This window comes from Loxodonta africana, chromosome 4 (genome assembly GCF_030014295.1).
Source record: "Loxodonta africana isolate mLoxAfr1 chromosome 4, mLoxAfr1.hap2, whole genome shotgun sequence".
In the NCBI taxonomy this organism is placed as follows: domain Eukaryota; kingdom Metazoa; phylum Chordata; class Mammalia; order Proboscidea; family Elephantidae; genus Loxodonta; species Loxodonta africana.
Genome location: NC_087345.1, coordinates 16,233,578 through 16,259,247, shown reverse-complemented (window position 1 = coordinate 16,259,247; position 25,670 = coordinate 16,233,578). Strand labels below are relative to the sequence as shown.

The window sequence follows — 25,670 nt, the reverse complement described above, 5'->3', positions numbered from 1 at the left end:
GACTGACACAGTGGCTGCAACAATGGGCTCAAACGCAGTGATGACCGTGGATGGTGCAAGACCAGGCAGTGTTTGATTCTGTTGTACGTAGAGTCACTATGAATCAGAAGTGACTTGACAGCACCTAATAACAGATTCCAGACTTTTACACGTCCAGAATGTTAGCCTTGAAAAGACTTTTCAGGTTGTTGAGGTCAATTTGTTTAGTTTACAGATAGGGAAACTGAGGCTTGGGCACTTGCCAAGGCCCCACTGCCAACCCATGGCAGAGACAGGGGTGTGCTCAGCACTGCCTGGTACAGTGTCTGGTGCCCTCCCACATATGTAGGTGCCCCCAGGTCTGCTGATCTCAGGGGGTGGTACTCCCAGGTCTGTCCCTCAAGGAGTGGTCCCCTTATATCTACCCTCTCAGGGGGTGCTGTCCCTAGGTCTGCCCTTCTGAGGGGGTGATACCCCTTGGTCTGTCCTCTCAGGGAGTGGTGCCCCTACGTCTGCCCCTCTGAGGGGGTGGTAACCCTAGGTCTGCCCCCTCAGAGGGTGGTGCCCCAGGCTTTCCCTTCACCCTCTTACCACCCTCCATCAAACTTCGCATTGTCCCCGACAGAACTCCTGGAGTCCTTCTTATCTGATAGACCAATTCACAGGAGTCCCATGACCCTGTCTCCCTAGAGGGGGCAAGCCAACATCCAACAGCAATTTACTAAAAGCCCACTAGATGTGGCCACTGGACCTTAAAACCCAGCACCCATGGGTACACCTCACAGCCCCACAGCCTGGCAAAGGAGTGAAGTGAATAATTCCAAGGGGTCTCCTTGGCTGGTCCTGGTGCTGAAGGGTCCAAGGGTGGGCATTTCTCCCAGCTTCCTGCCCCGGCTCTTCCCGGGGAGGGAGACAACCTCTTTCCTGATCCCTCCTCCCCCGTCACCATGGCTGCGGGCAGGACCCCAGTTCCTGTTTCCTTCATCCTGGTTTTACCCCTGCTGGCTTGTTTTTCCTGCTGAGGTGCCCAAAGCCCTGGGCCCAGTGTCTCCCTCCAAGACCACACACCCACACCCTCTCCGCTCATCTCCTCCTGGAGGAGGGAAGTAAGCTCTTAGGGCTAAGAGGGGCCTGGAGGTCACCTTAAATGGAGTTTCAGCTTTCATTGTTGGGGTTTTATCTTACTGTATTAGCAGCAGAGCCCTCGTTGCAAATAATGTCTCTCCCAGGACCCTCGTATGCTGAACACATAGAAGCCAACCACCTGGTTAAAGGTGGACAGGGGTCCCACCTTCTCAGTCTTCCCATCAGCAGCTCTGGCATACAGTTTTGAGGACACTGACCTTGTCTGACCTCGCCATTTTAGATCTTCTCTGAGGGTCAGAGACAGGGAGGAGCAGCCCCAGTCCCAGGTGAGTAGGGGCTCAGCTACACCTGCCAGCCAGGTCCCCTCCCCAGCAGCAGGCTGGGGCCACTGGGAGAAGCCCCAGGGGAAGCCCGTAAGTGCCCCCGCCCTCCTGGGCCTGGAGATCTGATGGTATCTGTGTTCTCTGCACTTCCCAGAGCCCTCTAGGAACCTAGCCCACGCACAGCCCAAACTGAGATCACCCACAGTGGTGCCAAATAAGTGGAGCCTCAAAGCTGTGCGGAAGAAGCAGGGGCGTGAGCCTTCACCCAGATCGACCTCAAGAACTGGCCTTGATCTGAACACACAGATCGTCCATCCCAAGCAGGACAGAGGAGGTGCCAGCCTAGAGCCCGATACTAAGTAAGTGCTCAGTCTATGACTCAGAGGCCTGCCACCCTGGAGTATCTTCCCCCACCTCCCACAGCACGTTTTAAGCTCAGCACTCCTCCGCAGACCTGTAGGGAGGTGACCGCTCCGCCCTGAAATCCTGTGGGGATGTGACCAGGCGCCTGGAGTCTCGAAGCTATTTCCACTCCCTTCCCTGTACCACCTGCCTTCTGACCCTGGTCGCTTCTGCACTCTACCACCACATCCCACATCCTACAGCCCCAGTCCTCTGCTCAAGAACTTTCAGTAGCTCCCCACGTACCTTGTATTAAAGCTCACATTGCTCCTGGCCCTCAATGTCATCTGTGACTGAGCCCCACCTAGATTATATACAGTGATAATAACAAGGGCCAGCATTTGCTGGGCGTCTACTGTGTGTAAGGGTCTTGGCAGAGGGGGCCTGATTTTAATCCTCGTAATAACCCTGCAAGGTAGACATGATTATACGCCTATGTTACAGGTGAGGAAACCGAGGCACAGAGTACACAGCTAGGAATAAGCAGAGCGGGGGTTCGAAGTCACAGCTGCCAGATTCCGAGACATTCCCATAAGCCATGTTGCCTCCCAGAGCTGACCTTACCCAAACAAAACCTGTTGCCGTTGAGTCGGTTCCAACTCACAGCGGCCCTACAGGACAGAGTAGAACTGCCCCATAGGGTTTCCAAGGAGTGGCTGGTGGGTTCCAACTGCTGACCTTTCGGTTAGCAGCCCAGCTCTTAACCATTATGCCACCAGGGCTTGGCTTTGTTTCAGATGGGTAAACTGAGGCTCAAGAAGGCCCAAGGTGTAGCCATTTCTAGCCTTCTTTCTGGAGGCTAGTCACAGTGTCTCCCAGATACCTGGGTCCAAGTCACATACTGCTCCTTGCTTTAGAATGTGGATCTGAACTTTGACCCCACACAACCCACCTCCTTCCCAGCCACCACCCGCCCCCCCCCCCACCTTCCCTGGGACTCACGAGGTGATGAGCCTCTTCTCCAGGGGCCCGGCCACGTCGTACATGGCCAGCCGGTCCCGGCACTCAGCCAGCATCCACTCGAGCCGGAGTTTGAGTATGAGATCCTCGGGGCCCTGCAGGTGCCATAGGCAGCTGGAGGCCAGGTTGTCGGGCCCCTTCAGCTGGAGCACCTGGCCCTGGCCCACGTAGCTGTAGCGGTAGCAGCCTGGAGGGGGGAGAGGGACAGGCCCCCTGACCCCTATTAGCCGGGACGAGAGGCTTAGGGAGCCAGACCCCGCAGGGGCCTCACCCAGGCAGGGGCGAGCAGGGACAGCCACTGAACCAGGGCCAGCCCACACATGCTATGACCCATCCTTATTTTCTCTGTGGCTTTCCAGGTCCAGTCTCCTCATTCATGAATTCGTTGGTTCAACCATTCATTCACTTAACACACACTGGAAGTCCTCCATGCTTGGTCACCATGAGCCAGAATTGACTTGATGGCAACTAGCAACAATCTTTATCATTTTTCTTGTTGTTGTTACTTCTAACATAAACAAACCAAAAAAAAAAAAAAGTCCTCCATGCCAGGAAAGTGCCAAGATCAAGGTCCAGTCGCTGCCCATGGGGATGCTGAGGACTGGCAGAGAGGCAGATACAGAAACAGTCAATATTAGGTCAGCAGGTGAGGCCTCCAAACTGACCTGTGGATCAGGGAAGTCCTGGAGTCACAGCTGGGGCAGAGGTCAGAGGCCAGGGCAAGCAGGGAAACTCCGAGGAGTCTGAGCACAAGGTCTCAATGGCAAGAAATGGTGTTGGGGAAGGAGGCAGGCCCAGATCATGAGTTACTGCTTCGTCCTGGGGAGCCATGAAGGCTAGGCAGGGCTGGGCATGGTCTGCTTCAGATTACAGAGACTTCCGGGAGGCCGGCGAGGCAGCTTGAGCAATAAGTGAGAAGGGTTGAGGGCTTCGCCTCAGGTGATATTATGGATTGAATTGTGTCTCCCCAAAACATATATCAAAATCCTAACCCTTGTACCTCTAAATATGACTCTGTTTGGAAATAGGTTGTTCTTGTTATCTTGTTGAGGTCATATCAGAATTGGGTGGGTCCTAAACCTAATCACTTCTGAGTTATAAAAAGAGCAAAATAGACACACACAGTGAGGAGACAGATGCTAAGGAGCACCAGGGAACAACAAAGAAAGCCAAGGAACCCCAAGGAGCTTCAAGGAACGTCAAGGATTGATGACAGTCACCAGAAACTGTGAGGAAGGAATCCACACTGCCAAGGCCCTCCTTTGGGCTTTTAGCCCCCACAACCTTGAGAAAATAAATCACTGTACTTCGGACATGCTATCGGGAGGGACTGGTCTCTGGAGAAAGACATCATGCTTGGTCAAGTAGAGGGTTGGTCAGAAAGAAGACCCTCAATGAGATGAATTGATACACCGGCTGCAGTGACAGGCTCAAGCACAGCCAACGGTTGCGAGGATGGCACAGGACCAGGCAGTGTTTCGTTCTGTTGCACACAGGGTCAGTATGAGTAGGAGTGGACCCGATGGCACCTACCAACAACAAGCACTAGGTAACTAAGACAGGTGGGTAAAGGGAATATATTAAAGAGGGAGGGGAAATAAATTTTGACCTAATGATAATAAAACAATGACAAAAAACCAAATTGCACTTCCTGAGCATTTGATATACCCAGGCACTGGGCTGAGTGCTTTATACACACCCTCTCATTTAATGCTCACAACAGACCTGGGGCCAGACAGGCCTGGCTTCACCTAGTCTCTCTTGGGCCTTGGTTTTCTAATCTCCAGAACTGGCATGATGATACCGACCTTGTAGGGTGGTCACAAGGCTTAGGGATGTCGCATATTTGAGTGCTCAGCACAGTGGCTGGCACACAGTAGGTGCTCAATAACTGTAGTGACTATTCTTCTCTGGGTGGCCATGGGAAAGAGGGAGAAGGTGGAGCTGGGGAGAAAGTCCTGTGGCTTGTCACCCTTCAGCTGACCCTGCCTGAGGCTCAGACTGAGCCAATCTCATTGGCTGCCCCACTTTACACCTCCTTTTCCATCCTGCAGACACACCTACCACATGACCACACCCCCCACACCAGCTGTACCTCTTCTCTTACATTTAACCCATTAGCTTTGTGTGCAAGGGCTAGAATGTGCAGAGCAGTACCACCTACACCATTCATTCATTCAAAATAGTTATTAAGCACCTACTATGTGCTTGATCCAGACACCAGGGACCAGGAGTGAATAAACAGAGGAATATCCTCTCCCGTGGAACAGACAGTATCTCATGTAATCCTTGTCGTAAACCTAGGAAGCAGGGATGTTGAGTGATCTGCCAAGAAGGGATGGGGTGCAGGAATGAATCCTGGATCTGGGAGGCAGCCTGGTGTGTGCACACTCCGCACTATTCCCAGCACCAGCACACATCAGCTCTGTGGCTCTGGGGCAGTTGCTTAGCCACTCTGAGCTCTGTCAAATGGACATAATTATAATCCCGGCCCCACCTCCTTCTCTGGGTGGTTCTGAGGATCCACAAGAGAGCGATGGTGTACATGCTTCGCTCTATATTGCTACCTTTTGCTCAACTGCCTCTCCCTGACCCCTGGCCATCCTGACTCCAGTGGGAGAGCTGACCTCCCCAAGGAGAGACCTCTGACACCTGCCTGGAGAAGTGACAGGGCTGATAACATCTGCCTCAGCCAGCAGCTGGGGGAAGTTCCTGACTCTTCCTAGGTGTTTGCATTCTTTAAATCTTGCTCCACACTGATGTTTTGGTTTTGCCATTTTCATGATTACTTTTTTTTTTAACGTTTATTATGTCACTGTTGTTGAGAATATCCACAGCAAAACACGCACCAATCCAACAGTTTCTACACGTACACTTCAGTGACACTGATAACATTCTTCAAGTTGTGCAACGATTCTCACCCCCCTTTTCTGAGTCGTTCCTGCCTCATTAATATAAACTCACTGCCCCCTAAGGTTCCTACCTGATCTTTCCAGTTGCTTTTGTCAGTTTGATTCCATATAGCTAGATCTTAAAATAGCATTAATGCTCAACGCAGACATTCTTTATTAGTTAAGCTAAATTATTGTTTGGTTTTAAGAAGACTTTAGGGGACATTTTTAGTTTAAGGGTTAAGGACTATCTCAGAACAATAATTTCAGGGGTTCATATAGCCACCATGGCTCCAGAAAGTCTAGTTGTTGTTGTTAGGTGCCGTCAAGTCAGTTGCGACTCACAGAGACCCTGTGCACAACAGAACAAAACACTGCCGGGCCCTGCACCACCCTCACAATTGTTGCTACGTTTGAGCCCATTGTGGCAGCCATCTTGTCAATCCATCTCATTGAGAGTCTTCCTCTTTGTCGATGACCCTCTACTTTACCAGGCATGATGTCCTTCTGCAGGGACTGGTTCCTCCTGATAAGATGTCTGAAGTACGTGAGATGATGAGAATTTGAAGTTCTAGTCTGCATTTCCCCCTTTGATCCAGATTTAATCATTACTTCCTATTTTAGGCTAACCTGGGCCGTGCGCTGCCTCTGCTCTTTGCTCTTGAACATCAAGTAGCTAAAATGAAAGGAAGGAACGATGAAGTCAAAGAGTTGAAGAGAAGATTTCAAATGGTGGCTTGAGAAGACAAAGTATTATAGCGACACGTGCAGAAAGCTGGAGATGGAAAACCAAAAAGGAAGAACACTCTCTGCATTTCTCAAGCTGAAAGAACTGAAGAAAAAACTCAAGGCTTGAGTTGCAATATTGAAGAATTCTGTGGGGGAAAATATTAAACAACTGAGGAAGCCTCAAAAGAAGATGGAAGGAACACACAGAGTCACAATACCAAAAAGAATTGGACATTCAGCCCTTTCAGGAGGTACCACATTAGCAGGAATCAATGGCACTGAAGGAAGAAGTCCAAGCTGCGCTGAAGGTGTTGGCAAAAAACAAGGCTCCAGGAACTGACAGAATACCAACTGAGATGTTTCAACAACGGATGCAGCACTGGAAGTACTCACTTGTCTATGCCAAGACATTTGGAAGGCAGCTACCTGGCTAACCAACTGGAAGAGATCCATATTTATGCCTATTCCAAAGAAAGGTGATCTCACTGAATATGGAAATTCTTGGACAATATCATTAATATCACACACAAGTAAAATTTTGCTGAAGACCCTTCAAAAGTGGCTGCAGCAATATATCAACAGGGAACTGCCAGAAATTCAAGCTGGTTTCAAAAGACTATGTGGAACCAGGGATGCCATTGCTGATGTCAGATGGGTCCTGACTGAAAGCAGAAAAAACCAGAAAGATGTTTACCTGTGTTTTACTGACTATGCGAAGATGTTAGACTGTGTGGATCATAACAAATTATGGATAACATTTCTAAGAATGGGAATTCCAAAACACTTCATTGTGCTCATGAGGAACCTGTACGTAGATCAAGAGGCAGTCGTTTGCACAGAACAAGGGGGTACTGTGTGGTTTAAAGTCAGGAAAGTCGTGCATCAGGGTTGTATCCTTTCACCATACCTACTTAATCTGTATGCTGAGCAAATAATCCAAGAATCTGGGCTATATGAGGAAGAATGAGGCATCAGGATTGGATTAACAGCCTGCAATATGCAGATGACACAACCTTCCTTGCTGAAAGTGAAGAGGACTTGAAGCACTTACCGTTGAAGGTCAAAGACCACAGCCCTCAGTATGGATTACACCTCAATATAAATAAAACAAAAATCCTCACAACTGGACCAATAAACAATATCATGATAAACGGAGAAAAGTTTGAAGTTATCAAGGATTTCATTTTACTTGGATCCACAATCAACACCCATGGAAGCAGCAGTCAAGAAATCAGATGACGCATTGCTTTGGGCAAATCTGCTGCAAACGACCTCTTTAAAGCATTGAAAAGCAAAGATGTCACCTGGAAGACAAAGGTGTGCCTGGGCCAAGCCATAGTGTTTTCAATCGCTTCCTACGCATGTGAAAGCTGGACGACGAATAAGTAAGACAGAAGAAGAATTGACTGACACCTTTGAATTGTGGTGTTGGAGAAGAATATTCCAAAAGAACGAACAAATCTGTCTTGGAAGAAGTAGAACCAGAATGCTCCTTAGAAGCAAGGATGGAACGACTACATCTCACATACTTTGGACATGTTGTCAGGAGGGATCAGTCCCTGGAGAAGGACGTCATGCTTGGTAAAGTAGAGGGTCAGTGAAAAAGAGGAAGAACCTCAATGAGATGGATTGACACAGTGGCTGCAAAAATGGGCTCAAGCATAACGATTGTGAGGATGGTGCAAGACCGGGCAGTGTTTTGTTCTGTTGTACGTAGGGTCACTATGAGTCGGAACTGACTTGATGGCACCTAAGAACAACAAAGTGGAGAGAAGTGTGCTGGTCTCTGTGATTAACCAGGCACGCCTTTGTGGGGCGTGGCACCTTGCACATTTCCCTCTCCTGGACATTGCTAATGCCATTCCTTCTGCCCAGGCAGATTCCTACCTGTCCTCAGGCCCCTGTGTGAAGTCCCCTCCTCCATGAACGCTTCCTGGATTCTCATATCGTATTGGGAGCAACTCCTCCCCCTTGAGGGCTCTCAGCACTCTGGGCTGGTCCTCTAGAGGCATGTTCCTTCTCTGCCTTGGATCACAGCCCCTGGTGTCAGGCTCTGTCCCTGGGGAAGAATGATTCCCTCTTCCTGGCGTCTCTGGGGCCTCTATTCTAGCACTAGCACTGGTGTTGTGAGGATCTGTTTATGTATCTGTGTCGCTCATGGGGCTCAGAGTTCCACTGAGGGAAGGGATGAGGACATGTGTGTCCCAAGTGTAGGAGCGGGGCTTGGCATCGAGGAAGTGCTCAGAACGTCTGCTTAGTAGATCTGACTTGTCATCCCTACTCCCTTACACTGTGATCAGGGAGGGCAGGGCTGCCCAAGGCATTGGGCACGGGAGCTCTAGGTGTGGTCTAAAACTAATAAGGATTATTGCAAAGCAGCTGTCAGAACATGCTTGACTGTGACCTTCAAAGGATGAGATCTGAAAGCAGAGAAAATAGATGAAAAGCCCAGGTTTTCACTTGCAGAAGCTGGGCCTTTGAGAGGAATAAAGATTTTTCTCTGGACTCATAGGCTTTGCACACCCAGGCTAAGTTTGGAGGGCCAGCACAGAGAATTTGCTGGCTCCTTTGTTTTTACTAAAAGTGTTTCTCAGGGGTGCCCCAGCCCACCTGCCTCTCTACCACCTCCTGGGGACTTTAATTGAAATCCCGATTCCTGCGCTCCAGCCACACCAATGGAATCTGAGTGGGAAGGGTGTGTGCTCTGCATTCTGACAAACTTTCAGGGGATTCCTGAGAATCTCAGAGTTTGAGAACCACCACTGTAAATCACAGACTAGAGGAAAAGGCATCCCCCCAGTGACAGGGAAATTACCGAAGGAGGTGGAGTTACATGGTGCCATAGACAGAAGCATCATGCCATCCCTCTTCGGAAAAGACCTGAAAAACTAAATAAAACAGACACAAATGTCAATCCTGGAACCCTAACATCAAATGAAGGAGTAAAAAACTTGATCAAGCACCAAACGGAATAAGAAACTGACAGAGAACAGAGAACGAGGAGAACTACGGAGTGGAGGTTCCCTATCAGCTAACGCAGCACAGATTCACCATGTTGGACTACAGCCACCAAGGAACGGAATGCAGACAGGAGTACGGGAAGGAAACTTCATGGAGCTCCCAGCAGGAGACAGAGCACCCCGTAACCAGGGCTACACGATTTCTCACCACCTCTCTTCTTCCCCTTACACGGCCTCCCTCACTTTCCAACAAGCCGCAGTCTCTCAGTCAGAGAGACACCAGCTCACTGCCCCCCAGGTCCACCCCACCCCCACAGGCCAGCCCCTTCAGCACCATTTTTTTGTTTGTTTGCTTTTTGTTATTGTTTTCTGGGGCTTTTTTTTTTTTAAATGATTTTTATTGTGCTTTAAGTGAAAGCTTACAAGTCAGTCTCTCACACAAAAACCCATATGCACCTTGCTACACATGCCCAATTACTCTCCCGCTAATGAGACAGCCCGCTCTCTCTTCTGGGGCTTTTTTTGTTGCTTCCATCTCTCTCCCTTCCTTCCTTTCCTTTCTCCTGCCCAGCTAGCCCTGCATGCTGTCCCCTCCCCTTCTTGATGAGCTGTGCCACACCACTTGGCTAGAGAGCCACTGGTGCATGGCTGCTTCAGGTTTGCACTACCCCTGCTGCCAGGCTCCTGTAGTGCCATTTTTTATTTTATTATTACTATTTTTTCTTTGTTTCTTCTCTCTCTATCCAGTCTTTCCTTTCTCCCATCCATCTGGCCCCATGTGTTGTCCCCACCCCTTCTCAACGGGCTTTGCTGCTCCACTTGGCTGTGGGGGCCACCAGCACACAGCCTCCCCAGTTCTGCACTACCCGCACCAACTGGCTTGTTCAGCACCATATTTTTTGGTTTGTTTGCTTTGTTCCTTTTTCTGTTTCTTCTCTCTCCGTTCTTTCCTTTCCTTTCTCTCAACCACCTAGCCCTGTGCACTGCCTCTGCCCCTTCTTGAAGGGCTGTGCTGCACCTCTCAGATGGAGAGTCACTGGTGAGTGACCTCCTTGGGTCAGTGTGGCCATCACAAACTGGCTCCGTCAGCACCATTTTATTTATTGTTTGTTTTTCTTTTTGTTGTTGTTTCTCCTTTCTTTCTCCCTTCCTTCCTTTCCTTTCTTCTACCCACCTAGCCTCGTGGGCTGCCTCCTCCTCCTGCCGTGGCTGGTTGAGTTGTACTGCTCGACTAGAGTGCCCATGGCACACACCCTTCCCGGATCTGCACAGCCTCCATAGGCTGGCTACCTCAGTGCCATATTTTTTATTTTTCCCCTTCTCCCTTTTCCTTCTCCCTCCCATCTAGGCCCTGCACTGCCTCTGCTCCTTCCTGACTAGTGTGCCATGCCACTCCACAAGAGAGACATCAGCTCACCACCACCCCAATTCCACCCTGTCCCCGATGGCCATCTCCCCCACCATCATATTTATTTTGTTGTTGTTTTTATTTTATTTATTTATTATTTTTGTTGGTTGGTTCATTTCCTCTCTCTCCTCTCTTTCCTTCCCTTTCTCCCACCCACCCAGCCCAGTGCACCTCCCACATTCCTTCTCGGCAGGCCACCCAAACTGCTCAGCTAGAGAGTCACCGACACACTGCCTCACTGGGTCTACCCCACTGCCACTCCCCAAATCCTGCCACATCCCAAATCCTGCCACATTGCCATTTTATTTACTTTTTTCTTTTTTCCTTCATTTTTTTTTATTTTGCTTTTGTTTCCCTCTCCTCTTTCTCTTCTTTCACTCACTCATTTAGCTCTGCACGTCCCATCCTCTCCCTTCCCTCCTGATTATCTTCACCACATGCCAAGCACCGTGCCCCTGAGCAGCACTGATGTGGCCACCTGGGCCCTGCCCTATACTGGCCCCCAGCCCTGTCCCGTTGGCCTCAGTTTATGCTGCAAACTACCCATCAGTGCCTCTCCCCCCTCCACTGGACCCACTCTGATGAGCCATTCATCATCAAAAAGAACATTTCAAGATGTATCCTGAAGTACAGCTCTGTCAGTGATAGGATAATATCCATATGCCTTAGAAGGAAGACCAGTTAATACGACTATTATTCAGATTTATGCACCAACCATTAAGGCCCAAGATGAAGAAACTGAAGATTTTTACCAACTCCTGCAACCTGAGATTGATCAAACATGCAATCAAAACATATTGATAATTACTGATGATTGGAATGTGAAAGCTGGAAACAAAGAAGGATTGATAGTTGGAAAATGTGGCCTTGGTGATAGAACAACATCAGAGATCACATGATAGAACTTTGCAAGTCCAAAGACTTAATCATTGCAGATACATTTTTCAACAACATTAACAGTGACTATACACATGGATATTGCCAGATGGAATATACAGGAATCAAATTGACTATACATCTGTGGAAAGAGACAATGGAGAACTCAATATCATCAGTCAGAACAAAGCCAGGGCAGACTGCAGAAGAAACCATCAATTGCTCATATGCATATTCAAGTTTAAGCTGATGAAAATTAGAACAAGTCCATGAGAGCCAAAGTACAACCTTCACTATATCCTACCTGAATTTAGAGACCATCTCAAGAATAAATTTCATGCATTGAATAATAATGACTGAAGACCAGACGAGTTGTGGGATGACATCAAGGACATCATATACAAAGAAAGCAAAAGGTCATTAGAAGGACAAGAAAGAAAGAAAAGACCAAAATGAATACCAGAAGAGATTCTGAGCCTTGCTGTTAAATGTAGAGTAGCTAAAGTGAATGGAAGAAATGATGAAGTAAAAGAGCTTAACAGAAGCTTTCAAAGGGCAGCTCGAGAAGACAAAGTAAAATATTATAATGAAATGTACAAAGACCTGGAGTTAGAAAACCAAAAGGGAAGAACACTCTTGGCATTTCTCAAGTTGAAAGAACTAAAGAAAATTTTGAAGCCTCAAGTTGCAATATTGAAGGATTCTGTGGGCAAAATATTGAACACAGGAAACACTAAAAGAAGTGGGAAGGAATACACAGAGTCACTGTACAAAAAAGATTTGGTTGACGTTCAGCCATTTTAGGAGGCAGCATATGATCAAGAACCGATGGTACTGAAGGAAGAAGCCCAAGATGCATTGACGGCATTGGTGAAAAACAAGGCTCCAGGAATTGGCAGAATACCAATTGAGATGTTTCAACAAACAGATGCAGTGCTGGGAGGGTTCACTCATTTATGCCAAGAAATTTGGAAGCCAGTTACCTGGCCAACTGACTGGAAGAGATCCGTATTTGTACCCGTTCCAAAGAAAGGGATCCAACAGAATGCAGAAGTTATCAATGTTATTAATATCACACGCAAGTAAAATTTTACTGAAGACCATTCAAAAGTGGTTGCATCAGTACATCAACAGGGAACCGCCAGAAATTCAAAGCAGATTCAGAAGAGCACCTGACAAGGAATTTCATTGCTAATGTCAGATGGATCTTGGCTGACAGCAGAGAATACCAGAAAGATGTTTACCTGTGTTTTATTGGCTGTGCAAAGGCATTCGACTGTGTGGATCATAACAAATCATGAATAACGTTGCAAAGAATGAGAATTGTGCTCATGCAGAGCCTGTACATAGACCAAGAGGCACTCATTCAAATACAACAAGAGGATACGGAATGGTTTAAAATCAGAAAGGGTGTGTGTCAATGTTGTATACTTTCATGACACTTATTCAATCTGTATGCTGAGCAAATAATCCAAGAAACTGGACTATATGAAGAAGAACACGGCATCAGGATTGGAGGAAGACTCATTAACAACCTGCGTTATTTCAGCAACCTTGCTTGCTGAAAGTGAAGACTTGAAGCACTTGCCGATGAAGATCAAAGACCACAGCCTTCAGTATGGATTACACCTCTACATAAAGAAAACAAAAATCCTCGCACTGGACGAATAAGCAACATCATGATAAATGGGGAAAAGATCAAAGTTCTCAAGGATTTCATTTTACTTGGATCCAGAATCAACATCCATGGAAGAAGCAGTCAAGAAATCAAATGATGCATCGCATTGGGAAATCCACTACAAAAACCCTCTTTAAAGAGTTAAAAAGGAAAGAAGTTACCTTGTGGACTAAGGGTGCTTGACCCAAGCCATGGTATTTTCAATCGCCTTGGAGGCTGGTGGCTCAGTGGTTAAGAGACCAGCTGCTAACCAAAGAGTCAGCAGTTTGCATCCATGGAAAACCTATGGGGCAGGTCTACTCTCATAGGGTCACTATGAGTTGGAATTGACTTGACAGTAACAGGTTTTTTGGTTTACATATGCATGCGAAAACTGGACAATGAATAAGGAAGACTGAAGAAGAATTGGTTCCTTTGAATTATGGTGTTGGCAAAGAATCTTGAATGTACCACGGACTGCCAGAAGAAGGAACATGTCTGTCTTGGAAGAAGTACAGCCAGAATGCTCCTTGGAAGTGACGATGGCTAGACTTCTCACATACTTTGGACATGTTATCAGGATGGATCAGTCCCTGGAGAAAGACATCATGCTTGGTAAAGTAAAGGGTCAGGGAAAAAGAGGAAGACTCTCAGTGAGATGTTTTGACACAATGGCTGCAATAACAGGCTCGAGCATAGCAACAATTGTTGAGGACCAAGCAGTGTTTTGTTCTGTTGTACATGGTGTTGTTATGAATCAGAACCGACTCAAAGGCACCTAACAACAACAAACTCACTACTCACTGTCACACAGTACACATATACACCCATGTACAGGACCCACACACACACATGGACGCTTGTGCAGGACCTTCTCCCCTCCCCCACATACCCAAGCCTAGCTCAACCCCTTACAGTGGCACCCCTAGGTGAGTTCAGGCCAGGGCCCCCTGCACCCAACATGGGTACCTCATGGCCCCTGACCCTTAACCAAGAAAAGCACCAACTCAAAAGGAAAGTGGGAGGACAACAGAAAAATAAGCGTACCCAGCGTGGAATTCAGTGCAACTATGTCTTTCAGGCTGGCCTCTGTTAAGGAAAAAACAAAAAACAAAGCAAAAACAAATAAACAAAAATAAATTAAATTTAAAAAATTACCGTAAGGAGACCATCAGAGCCAGCCTTGTCTGAGATTTACCTAGTTCCCCCAGTCCCCTCCGCCCCTCTGCCCTGGGCCACTCAGACTCAGGGATCCATCCTGAGAGCATTTGGGGCCCTGGAGGCCTTCCCAGGCCTTGCTGCCAGCCTGACGCTCTGACCACTCCAAGCTGACCGCCATTCTCCTTCCCCACTACTGACCCAGGATCACCAGGCCCTCGGCGTCCACCTCGTACTCGGCCCTGTAGGGCACGGTGGCCGAGCTGTTGGCCGTGGACAGCAGTTCCTCCACCAGCAGCGCCTGCACCACCTCGGGGCTCAGCATCAGCCGGCGGTGCTCGGGGACTTGGAGGATGAACCAGAAGAAGCAGGTGAAGGGTCCCTCCCTAAGATAGGTAGAAGTGAGAGGGGCCGGGGAAGGAGCTGGAGGTCTGGCTCCTGCCTAGCCCCTGCTCCTGTGGGAGAAAACCAGTTGTGGCTCACTTACTGAGCGCTTACTACATCCCAGGCATTGTTCTCATCTTTACCCGGAAACCTCCCAACAACCTCTGAGGGTGGTGCTTTCATCAGGCCCATTTTACAGGTGAGGAAACTGAGGCACAAGAGGTTAAGTTGTCATGGATCACACTGTAAGTGGCAGATCTGGGACGTGAACACAGTATCTGAGCCCCAGGGCCCATGCTCTTAACGACCACCACGGCCTCAGCTAAGAGGTACCACCCCTTTGATAAACACATTACGTCCACAGTCTAACACGTTTCTCATTGCTCAGATAAGGAAACCAAGCTCCATGAAGGGAAGCCATACACAAGAAGCCAAATCCCCTATCCATGCCTCAGTTTCCCCATTTCTAAATGAAGGCATCTCATCAGAAGCTTACAGGCCTCCCCACCCCCACCCCCCGGCTTTGAGTCAGAAGCTGTAGCAGGGGGCAGGCTAGGGGACCAGGGGCAACTCACCCAAAGGAGTAGACGGAGCTGGAGTTGTAGTAAGGACCCAGGCGGGTGCTGGCAATAAGGTCCTGGAGCTGCGAGGAGGGAGAACAACCACCTCCATTGTGAAACTTGCTGGGGCAGACAGCCCCAAGCACCTTTCTCCCTGGGGATCCCTTGCTCCTCCCTGCAGCCCTGCTTGACAGAGGAGCCTGTGGAAGCCCACAGAGATGGGAAGGCTCTCTTGTGGTCACACGGTGGTCAGTGACCAAGTCAGGGCACCAATCTCACAGCCAATTCCACCCATTCGTCCCCTCCTGACACAGGCAGACACTGCCCCACCATAGCTCTTCCACCTGAACACCAGTAGCCTTCTCTCCTCCTCTCTGAAAGCCACTCATCAACTCTGAAAAGCTCACTTGGTTCCTGAGAGTCCTTCCTCGCCTCCCTGCAATGGCCTGGGGCACAGCAGCCTGCCCTGACGGGAGCTCTGCTGGGTGGTTTGTGAACATACTCAACTATAGTACTGGTGGCAGGATTAGATGATAATGTGTGTTCATAAAGCTCTTTAAACATACAGTGATGATACCCACATTATCTCACATCACCCCCAACCCTATGAGGCAGGTATGTTACCATCACTCCACTTTACAGGTGAGGAAACAGAAAGCCTTAGGGTGGGTCCCCCAGAAGCAGACCCTGAGTCAAGGATGTGAGGCCAAGGGGTTAGAGTTTATTTGGAAGTGGTTTCAGGAAACACTGATTGGGAAGTGAGGAAAAGGGGGGAAGGGAAGGGAGGGCAGCTGGTTAGAGCTGTGGACAGCTGAGGCTCAATCTGACGGGGTCTCTGGGGGACAATGTGGAGCACTCTCAGAATTGCCCTCCTCCCCAAGGGCCAAGGAACTGGGGTATTCATCCACCAGCTCCCTCAGGATTGCCCTCCGCCCCAAGGGCCAACGAACTGGGGTATTTATCCACCAGCTCCCGAAGCTCATTGTTTGAGGGTTGCTCCTGGGCACATTAGCTCCCAGCCCTTCTGGTCTGCCTTGCTGGGCAGAACGTGGCCCTGTGGCGGGAAGCCCTCTCCAGCAAAGTCCCCATCACCACGTAAGGAAGGTGAGTCACTCAGCGATGTGGGTGGGGCCCTCACCGCCTTGACTACGCTGAGCTAACCTTCCTAAGGTCACGTTCCCAGTAAATAGCACAAACCAAACCAAACCCGTTGCTGCGGAGTCAATTCCGACTCATAGTGACCCTATAAGGACAGAGTAGAACTGTCCCCCTAGGGTTTCCAAGGAGCAGCTGATGGATTTGAACTGCCAACCTTTTGGTTAGCAGCCAAGCTGTTATCCACTACACCACCACGGCTTCAAATAGCACAAAAAAAAAAGCAGGATTTAATTCAAGTGCCTTTGACCTCAGAGTCCAGTAACTTTCCACCTTGTACCACATCCCCCTCCTCAATATCTCTCCTGTCATGCTTAGAATGGGGCCATGCTTTCAGGGAGCGCTCTGGACCGACTGAGCAATTGGTTTGTTACCTCTCCCTTCTTGCCACCTCTTCCTAGCCTCTCCCCTGCCCACCTCCCAGCCCCTCCGTCCTTCCCTACCATCTTCTGGGCTTTGGCAGTTTCACTGCGAAAGGCACTGGACTCCCGGCGGGCAAGGTCCTGGGAGAAGTGGCGATTGAGCACACGGAGGCTGCCTGAGTACACTTGGCCGACTGTCACCTCCGCCTTGTACCCTGCCAGGAAGGAGCCAGCAGGATTAACCAAGGGGACAGATGGGAAGGGTTCCCATGCCCCCATGCTTTCTCCTGCCATCAAACCATCAGCTCAGCCTAGGAGTCTTGGGCCTCCAAGGCACCGTCATCATCTTTTCATTGTCCTCTAAAGTTTATTTGGTGACAAACTGGCCCCAAAGTACCAGGGAGGAGAGAGGTCCCCAGACGGGTGGTGTCCCAAAGGCTCCCAGTCAAAAGAGGCTGACACAGTGACTAGTACAGGACACAGATGACATGAAGGCCAGGAGACCCACATGGCTCAGAGGTCAAGGTCATGGGTTAGCCCCTCTATGCATCCATCCCTCACTATATTGTCCAGGGATTCCACAAGTGTGTGCTAAGCACCTACTATGTGGGGTTCACTAGTAAGTCACACAAGTGTGTCTCCCTTCCTGGAGCCAGCAGAGGTAGGGAAGACAGGTGTTACTCCAACAATCCCACAGCACGTAGGATCCACCTGTGAGATGTGCCATCCAGAGAAACACAAGGTACTACTGAGAGGACATGAAAGAAACCTGTCCTGGACTGGGGTGACCTTTGAGCTGGGATATGAGGACTGAGGAAGTAAATTGGGGAAAGAAGAGGAAAAGAAGTACCTTTCACAGATGAAAAAGCACGTGCAAAGGCCCTGAAGCAGAAGGGTCACCGGAAGGATGAGGGGCTGATGGCCCGCTTGGTTGGAGCAATCGGGTGGGGGGAGGGTGGGTGCAGCAAGAGACTGGGCCAGGCTGGGCAGGCACTTAGGATAGGATTTTGGTCTTTACCCAGTGGGCAAGGGAAATCATGAAAGAATTAAAATTAGGGGTAACATCATCAGATTTCCATTTTGCAAAGCTCAGTTTTGGCTGATGTGCCCTAGACAGATTCATAGCCCTGGGTTTGTACCCTCGTCATCCATTGATCCATTCATTCAAATGTATCAATTGACAGCTTACTATAGGCAGGTGCTGGTCTAGAGCTCTTGGACTGTATCAGTATAACAATGAAGAAAACAACAAAGGATAAAAAAAAAAAAAAAAAACCTGCCCTTCAGAGCTTATAGTCAAGCAAGGAAGATAGATAATAAACAACAAACACAGACTATAACCTGCTAGAGGTGATAAGTGTTGTTGGAATCAGGGGCTGCGGGTGGGTTGCAATTAAAAACATGGAGGCCGAGGGGGAAAAAAGTGACAGAGCCAGTCATGTGAACCTGTACGTGGGGAAAGAGCATTCCGGGCAGAGGGATCAGCAAGTGCAAAGGCCCTGGGGCATGAGCTCGCCTGGTGTGTTTGAAAAACATCAGTGAGAGCCAGGAGGAATTGGGATGGAGATTGGGGAGGTGATGTAAGGCCTTGTAAGGCCTGGGGGACTTTGGTTTTCACTCTGAGAGACGCAGGAGCCAGGAGCTGGGGGAGGTTTTAATTATTTGATTTACTTTATAAAACGATTTCTCTGCTCTTGTGTAGACTTGAAAGCAGCAAGGGCAGAAGCGGGGAGACCAGTAAAGAGGCCCCTGCATTTGCCCACGTGAGGGGTGACAGGGTGACAGAGGCCTGGAGCAAGCTGTGGTTGTAGAGAGGGTGAGAAGTGATCGGATTCTGGATATATTTTGAAGTTAGAGATGATCAGGGGTGCTGGCAAGTTGGGGGTGGTATTTTTTATATAGGAGAAAGGAGTTCTCGTGTGGTGGGAATGGTTAATGCTTCCTGCTGCTAACTGAAAGGTTGGAGGTTTGAATCTACCTAGAAGTGCCTCTGAAGGAAGTCCTGGGGATCTCCTTCTGAAAAATCAACCACCGAAAACGCTGAGGAGCACAGTGCTACGCCGACATAGACGGCGTCGTCCTGAGGCAGAGAGGACGCAGGGGCAGCTGGTTATCTGACAGAGGAGGAAGAGAGGGCTAAGGGAGGCGCACCTGGAAGGATGAAATGCCCCGCCTGGGGTGTGGAAGACTGGGAGGCACAGGTTTGGCGGGTGTGAGTTGCAACCTGAACACGTGGGATCTGAGATGCCCCTTGGGGTCTGAGATTCCCCTTTGACCTGGCTGGAAATGCAAATTTGGAAGTCCTCAGGGTATAGCATACATTTAAATAAAACCCCAGGGACTGGATGAGATCACAGGCCTAGGGAGAAGCCTCTACCGGCAAAGATACTAGGAGGAACTGAAACCAGTGAGCCTGGGAGTGGAGGGGGACAAGATGTGAACAGAGTCCAGCGTGCTGTGGGTCAGATGCATGAGGACCTAGAACTGGCCTTTGGAGGTAGCAACATTGCATCCTTAGCAGCCTTGCCAAGGGCGGTTGGAGTTGTGGAGTGAGAACCAGGTTGGGGAGGGTCCCAGAGAGACTGGGGGGTTGAATTGGAGGCCGAAGTGGCAACACAACTTTCAAGGGGTTTGCTACCAAGGGAAGAAAGGAGTGAGGGACCATTGGGGGAGGGTGTTGGTGGCGGGAGCACTGAGCGTGTGGGGATGGATGAGGATCTGGGGCCAGGCCATAGCATGGTGGGCAGAGAGGCTGGGACCCGGTGCCTGGATGAAGCCGGATTAGGCGGGCAGGGACAGTTCACCTGCGGGGGTGTGGGGGCAGCTGGAGGGTGTATGAATGTGTCTCTGGGGCTTCTCTTCTAAGTGGCTCAATGTCCTTATTGAAGCAGGAGGCAAAGGGAGAACAAGGAGAGAGAGGGAGGTGCTGGAGGCGTGAGAGGGGCACATGGAACTACCACCAGGAAGAGCAGGAGGAAGCACCAGAGAAGGCCTTGTGAGTGGTGGCAGCATTAAGGGCCCACACCAGGTCTGAGTGCCGCATGCCTGCTGAGGCACTGGGCGCCTTGGGAAGCCAGCCACCCCCTCCCTTTCCCAGGCAGCCTCCGGACAAGGCTGCCTCTCTAGCCCAGTTGCTGGCCCCTCACTTTGGGCTCATTCGGCTCCATCCATCAGTCTGCTTGTTCATCTCCCCTCCAGATGGGGAGCTCCCCGAGAGCAGGCACATATCTACTCATCTCCTAGCCCAGCGTCCCTGGAGCAAAGCCTGAGCCCAGGGTGGGAGGATTAGCACCTCCCAGAGTGCCTCTTGTCCCTCAGTCCCTTGAGGTAGGGGTTGGCTGGCTTCCCTGACTAAGGCTTAGGAGAACTCACCCTGGGGTCCTAGGCCCATGGGGCACTGGACACCCCTTCTAGGGGGAATTCACCCCAGGAGCGTGATCAGGAGGAATTAGTCTCTCTGCAAAGAAAGACAATGGGCATCTGAGTTCCCTCCCTTCACTCCACTGCTCTGAGGTTTACCCTGAAGACTAATTACCCCACTGCCTCAGGAGGCCCCAGCAGCCCCCAGCACTATTTGGGGCATTGGCTTCTGGCTTCCTGTCAGTGGTGAAGTGCAGACGGCTTTTACTCCCTGCCCCGTGCTGCTCAGCTCTGCGCAGTAACAATCTACCCTACAAGGCCTCGCTAGCAGGTCCACACCAAACCTGGGGCTCCTGACAGCATCCCCCCAGAGGCCAGTTCCAGCCCACCCCCATGTCGACCCCTCTGAAGCTGGGTGTAGGCAGATCTCCCTGATGGCTTCTCCCAAATGAGTCCCCCCAGTTCCTTTCAATGGGCTTGAAATCTCTCCATGAGATTTAGCCAGTAAAAATCCTATCTAACTTTTGCAGAGTGTTTACTGGAAGTCTCTGATCAGTTAGGCAGGGTGAGTTGTCCCTGCCACAGGCTCCCCCGGCCCCCCTGGCATTCTCTACCTTAAGCATGCGATGTTTTACGGTAACTGTTGTGTCTGACTCTGCAGCTAAGTTTTGAGGGCGGGGGCAGAGCCTGACAACGAGCCTGGCACACAGGAGGTGCTCTGGACTGAATGAACGAATGAGCCTTCCAGGGTACAGGGAGCGTTTTCACAGGCACCGTCTGATTTGGCTTCTCCATTACTGCCCATGGCCAAGAGTCAAAGGAATAAGACCAGTCCGTATCGGTTTTAGTGTGAGACAGAGCAGGTGCCCGACGAATGCTGAAGGATTGGAAGGATGGATGGATGAATGGGCCCAGAGCTTGGGCCGGTTGCTCCTGGGGCTCCAGGGAACAGATTGAGGGCCGTGATCGTGGGCAGCGAAGGCCAAAGGACATGGGAGAGGCCCTGAGCCAGCTACTCTCCAACTCCAAGCCCACGTTTCCCTGTTCGTTGAATCCCCATCTGCCCACACCGGGGCATGAAAGACCCCCCTGGAGGCCTGGGTCCTCTGTCCCCCCACTTGCCTCTCATTAGTGCTGGGGCCTGGAACCACAGAGGTGATGGAGCTGTGGTCTCAGCCCTAGAGAAGCACCAGGCTGGGCTCAAGTGAGCAGAGTTATTTATTGGTACCCGAGCACCCCAGTGCCATGGGCCTCCGCCAGGAGGGATGGGCTGGCTCAGAGTCCCAAGGGCACCCCAGGGGCAACCCAGGAGGGTTGAGGCCAAGGGAAGGCAGCATTACACTCCCTTTGGTTTGTCGATTCACAAGAACGGGGTGCTGGGTTCAGTTCACAGTTGGCAGAAAGAGGGAACAAAGCTGAGCCACAGGACCTAGAAAGCAGGATGGAAGCTCAGAGAGAGGAAGTGACTTATCCAAGGTTGCACAGAGAGTTGCTAGGCGTGGCTGAGCCTGGAATCCTGGTCCATCCTGCTGTGCCCCCAAGGCCACCCCAAGACCTCCCCAGGTGCCTGTCCTGGCGGGCCCACATGGTTACCTAGGAAATACCAGAGCAGGACCCCCACTGAAGCCAGCACGACCAGGGCCAGCCACAGGGGCGCCAGGCGGAGGTAGTCCTGGATTTTCCTCTTAGAGTCCGCGGCGACCTTGAACATCCCCTCCGGCTCTGCCTCTTCACCATCGCCTCCATCGCTCTGCCCGCCAGCTGCATGGGGGGCCTCGGCCCTGGGCATCCTGGAGGGAAACAGGCTGAGGTTGGAAACAGCCTGGCCATTTGCAAAGCAGCCTTCACTGAGCACCAAAAGTGCCTGGAAGTTAGGCAGTGCCCTACCTTTTTGGGGAGGAGGCTGGCAACCCCAGATAGCAGGGCTTGGGAGCAGGCACTGAGCCCCGCTCACAGAGGAGGGAAGCAACCTGAGAGGCAGGCCCCAGCCAGAAAGCAGCAGAGCTCTGACCTCACCTCCTCACCTGATCCGCCTCCCTGGGCTCCAGGGGGAGCAGAGGTTTCAATGCCTGCCAACTCCCTGATGCTGCACCCACAAAAGGAGCTGGGGTAAGTGGGGTGCACGTGTTTGTCCTTTTCACCGGAAAAGGACATCATGTTTAATAGAGGGTCAGCGAAAACAAGGGAAACCCTCCATGAGATAAGGTTGACATAATATCAGCAAAAATGGGCTCAAACATACCGCTGATCATGAAGATGGCTCAGGATCGGGCAACATTTCATTCTGTTGTACGTAAGGTCGCCACGAGCCAGAGCCGACTCGACGGCAACTAACGACCACAAAGTGTCTGTAAACCAGCTGCTCTTGCCCTAGCGTCCCTTCCCTTGGGGATGCTAGTCCTCCTGCCCGGTGCAGCTTCCCCACAACGTCAGTGCCATCGATTCCCTCCGCCCCTCCCCCAGGAACCCCTGAGCCAGCACTGGGCTGGGGACCTGCCCTGCCTTCGAACAGTGTCAGCCAGTTTATCTCCCACCCTCCCAAATGTCTCTTGTTGGGGAGAAAGGAAGCAAAAACTAATATTCATTTAGGACTGGTACAAAATAGTTCACAGGTGTCACCTCATTTAATCCTCTGGTCACCCTGGGATGTGGGGACCGTTGTCCCCACAGGTTTTTCTTCCTCAGGCCCACTCTGTGCTGGGCACTTTATGTGCATTATTTGTTTAAACCTCCAAACATCTCTATGAACCAGACTCTGCACCCATTGGGCAGATGTGGAAACTGAGACCCAGAGTGTTCCAGCGACAACTCAATCCAGGGATTTTCCTAGCCTCATTTTCCAGATGTGATTTTAATATCTGGTATTCACCACCAACCACGTTTTACAGATGAAGAAACTGAAGCCCAGAAAGGCTAAGCCACTTGCCCAAAGTCACACAGCAAGTAAGTGGGGTTTGATGCCAGGTGTCTGACTGGGCTGGTTCCCAGTAAATGAGCTGTTAATTAACAAGTTTTGATTAAATAATTTAAGTCATAACTGAGCATTGCCCCCCTCGGAATGCTGCATGCCCTGGGTTGACAGCTTCAGACCCCCAAGGAAACTTCTGAGAGTTCATTGGTCTCTGGGGCAGGTTTTCCCACAGCAAGGAGGAGCCCCCCCCACCAACCCCCATCCCCGCAGAACAAGGAGTCCCGACCTCGTGCTGTTAGTCTCTTCTCACCAGACCCATGATTTGCCACTCGGCTTTAAAACGCACCTCCGGATGCTGAGGAGTGGTGGTTGGGGAGGAGGCTCAGGAAGAATTGCCCCATTAGGGCTGTGTCTGAGCTTGGGAATTTACACAGTGGGTTTTCTGAAAATGGGGCTGTCTGTGATGCTCAAAGTCCGCCAGATGGATGCAAGGGCCCTGGCCTTTGCCTACTACTCCTCGCCTCCCGACTTCCCTTGGCACCTTTCCCAGCCAAGGGTCCCTGGCAACTCTGGCCCGCTCCAGCGGTCCCTATCAGATACAAGGAAGGAAGGGGCTGCAGTGATTCTCAGTTGGGTGTGGTATTCCCTCCCTCCAGGACATTCATAAATGTCCTGGTTTTTATGGGGCCAGGGACGATAAATGCCCTGTAATTGGTGGGGCAGCCTGCCCACTGCCCACAATGTCCGTGGCACCCCGGGTAAGAAACACTGGCCTGCCTATTACAGATCAGGAACAGGAGACCGAGAGGTGAGGACTTGCCCAAGGCCACACGGCAGCACCTGAGTGCCTAACACAGGGCCGACTCTGTCCTGGGCTGGTCACCTGTGTCCCAAGTAGCTGTCCCCCACAACCTGCACTGGGTGGCTGAATCGGGGCAAGCTTAGGTGACGGGCCAGCTCCCCAGCCTCTCTTAGCCCCAGGCCCCTCCCTCCACCAGAGGTGACCACACCTTGCTTTGCTCTTGAGTCTGGATCACCAAGGAGCTATTTCTGGATGACTCACAGGGCTGTGGGGACTTGGGGACCCAGAGGCAATAATAGGTGACATTTATTAGTCACAACTATATGCTGTTTCCAGTGCTTTATCTGCATTCTTTCATGTAAGCCTTGAAAAAAAACCCCACAACCAAACCAGTTGCTGTCAAGTTGATTTTGACTCATAGCAATCCCACGTGTGCAGCGGAGAACTGTGCTCCATAGGGCTTTCACGGCTGTGATCTCTTGGAAGGAGACTACCAGGCCTTTCGTCTGAGGTGCCTCTGGGTAGGTTCGAACCTCTAACTTTCAGTTAGTAGTTGAGCACTTAACCATTTTGTGCCACACAGGGACTCCGTAAGCCTTACACAGACCCGATTATCCCCATTTAACCGTGAGATAGTTGAGGTGCAGACAGGTTGAGCAAAAGGTCGCACAGCTGGTAAGCAGCAGTCCCAAGCAATTTGTCTCCAGAGTAACATTCTAACCACTGTGCTCTACTGCCTCCCAAATCACCAGTGTACAAATGGGGAAATGGGTTCAGAGAAGGTCACACACAGGTCCATTAGGCTAAGCACCAAGAGGAGCAGTCCAGGTAGGACCCTCAGTCGACCTCACCTGCTCCCAAACTCCATCCATCACCGGCTGCTGGCCACCCCCTCTTCTAGCCGTAACTTCCAACATGTCCATCGCCCACAGACCCATGAGACCCTGCCCGAAGGACAGCTGCAAGGGCACCTGCCAGGGGATGGATTCTGGGACCCTGGGTAGGTAAGCCACCTCCTCCTCTGGGCACCCCTGATCAGGTCAACAAGGCTCTTGTTTCTCCCCCACAAGAAAAGGGATCCACTTGAAGCAGGGCTTGTGTTCACTTCTGGTTCCCCATAGAACCAGCGTGGAGCCTGCCACGTGAGTGACTGAACAGTTGATGAATGAAGCCGCCAGGCTTCCAGACTCCTGGTGCAGAGCTCTCTCCTGACACCTTGCTGCCTCCAGGAAGCAGGACTTGTGTGTGGAACTAGGACATGCATGAAGATGTTGGCCTTTGGAGTCCTAAATTCAGGTATGGAGCCACCCCATTCTTGTTGAGCACCTGCTTGGTGCCTGTGCTGCAATGAATTACTTAATGTGGCCCTTCTAGCCATAGTCTTTGTGACTCACACACGGTGATTGAGAGGGATTGTGCAAATAAGGTGTATGGACCCTAACGAGGGAATTGGTCAGTACTGCCATCCCATTAGGCTTAAAATAAGCCATCCCAGAGGCCGGAATGGAGAATCTCACCACCACCGAGAAAGAGGAGCAAGGAGTGAAGCGCACCCTTTGTACCCAGGATCCCTGTGCTGAGAAGCTCCTGGAACCAGGAGACTGAGAGAAAGAGTTATAACACCAAGGATGGTGAGAAGCAGCAGCAGAGAAACAGCGGCAGCAGAGGCAGGAGAGCGGCAATAGATGGCGAGGTGGGCTTCCCAGC

The 25,670-nt window shown here is 50.7% G+C and overlaps 1 protein-coding gene across 1 annotated transcript in view; it reads right to left on the bottom strand.

Annotated features, from left to right (window-relative positions):
* TMPRSS6 (transmembrane serine protease 6) overlaps positions 1-22,048 on the bottom strand; it is a 44,210-nt gene extending 22,162 nt beyond the window's left edge. Inside the window, exons 1-6 of the mRNA XM_064283594.1 lie at positions 21,844-22,048; positions 16,972-17,105; positions 15,389-15,456; positions 14,631-14,815; positions 14,319-14,360; positions 2,733-2,937 (exon numbers count right to left, since the gene is read on the bottom strand). Coding sequence (XP_064139664.1) covers positions 2,733-2,937; positions 14,319-14,360; positions 14,631-14,815; positions 15,389-15,456; positions 16,972-17,105; positions 21,844-22,039 — 830 coding nt within the window. The 5' untranslated portion in view covers positions 22,040-22,048. The remainder of the gene's footprint in view (positions 1-2,732; positions 2,938-14,318; positions 14,361-14,630; positions 14,816-15,388; positions 15,457-16,971; positions 17,106-21,843) is intronic.
* Positions 22,049-25,670: the final 3,622 nt, after the last annotated feature.